General features: G+C 37.1%; 2 protein-coding genes across 2 annotated transcripts in view; one reads left to right on the forward strand and one right to left on the reverse strand.

Annotated features, from left to right (window-relative positions):
- Positions 1–1266, forward strand: part of RAD51 (RAD51 recombinase) — a 41845-nt gene that overhangs the window by 32324 nt on the left and 8255 nt on the right. The gene's annotated exons all lie outside the window — the stretch shown is intronic.
- Positions 301–756, reverse strand: LOC108306156 (28S ribosomal protein S18c, mitochondrial-like). Its single transcript, XM_037739434.1, has one exon. The coding sequence runs from the start codon at positions 751–753 to the stop codon at positions 319–321; it is 435 nt and encodes a 144-aa protein (XP_037595362.1). The 5' UTR covers positions 754–756; the 3' UTR covers positions 301–318.

Below are 1266 nucleotides of genomic sequence, written 5' to 3' on the forward strand. Positions count from 1 at the left end.
TTTTTTTTTTTTTTTTTTTTTTTTTTTTTTTTTTTTTTTTTTGCAGAAAGTCACAAACTAATTATAACATTTATGGAACATAAAATATGGAAATGTAAAGGACCCAGAATAGCCCAGTCTGGGAAAAAAAGAAAATTTGAAGTCTTAGACTTTTCAGTTTAAAAATTTATTATGAAGCTATAGTAACCAAGACAATATGGTGATGGCATGAGGATAAACATGGGGAATTCAGAAATGAAACCTATGTGGTCACTTCATTTTTGACAAAGGTAACAAGGCAATTTTTTTTTTTTTAAATTGGTGGTAACGTGATAGAATTTATTCCCAATATCTGATATTACAAACTTTAGGGTCCTTGAGATATGCAGGATCCTTGTATGTAACTGGCATAAACCCCAATATTTGAGTTCTCTTAATTGCTTTTGTGATTTCTTTCTGTTTCTTCCCACAAAGACCTGTAATGTGCCTTCCATAAATGCATCCAGTAAATGGAGAAACAAACTGGGACAAAAGCTGTACATTCTTATAATCTACACGCTTTCCACACAAGATACACTTCTTAAGTGGTTCTTTATAAGGGTTTTCCATTGGAATGGGCAGGTCCTCACTGCTGGATACCTGTTTATATGGTGAACAACCTCTTCTCCACAGCACCGTGTGAATCCCGGGATGTGTAAGGCTGACAGCAGCCGTTACCAGGTGTGTCAACTTCTTCCTCCCTAGACCACCGCAAGCAGCAACCATAGTGGCCATGATTCCGCCAATTTTTTTTTAATTTAAAATTTTTTACAAATACAGGTGGTCTCACTGTGTTGCCCAGGCTGGTCTTGAACTCCTGGCCTCAGGTGATCATCCCACCTCAGCCTCCCAAAGTGTTAGGATTACAGATATAAGCCACCAAGCCTGGCTGACAAGGCAATTTAATGAGGGAAAGAATGGTCTTTTAAATACATCGTGCTGATGTAGTTGAATTTCCAAATGCAGAACAATGAATTTAGAACTTTACTATACACCATACATAAAAATTAAAGTAGATAACAGTGTGGTCATTCCTCAGAAAATTAAACACAGAAGTCCGGTAGTGTGATGCCTCCTGCTTTGTTTGCTTAGAATTAACTTGGCCATGTGGGCTCTCTTTTGGTTCCACATGAAGTTTGAGGTGTTTTTTTTTCAGTTCTGTGAAGAAGGTCATTGGTAGCTTGATGGGGATAGTGTTGAATCTGTAAATTACTTTGGGCAGTATGGCCATTTTCACAATATTGATTC

The sequence above is a fragment of the Cebus imitator genome, unplaced genomic scaffold (assembly GCF_001604975.1).
Source record: "Cebus imitator isolate Cc_AM_T3 unplaced genomic scaffold, Cebus_imitator-1.0 Scaffold70, whole genome shotgun sequence".
Classification (NCBI taxonomy): domain Eukaryota; kingdom Metazoa; phylum Chordata; class Mammalia; order Primates; family Cebidae; genus Cebus; species Cebus imitator.

Excerpts from the sequence above, each read along its gene's own strand:
- LOC108306156 (XM_037739434.1), bottom strand. The coding sequence starts at position 753 with ATGGCCACTATGGTTGCTGCTTGCGGTGGTCTAGGGAGGAAGAAGTTG.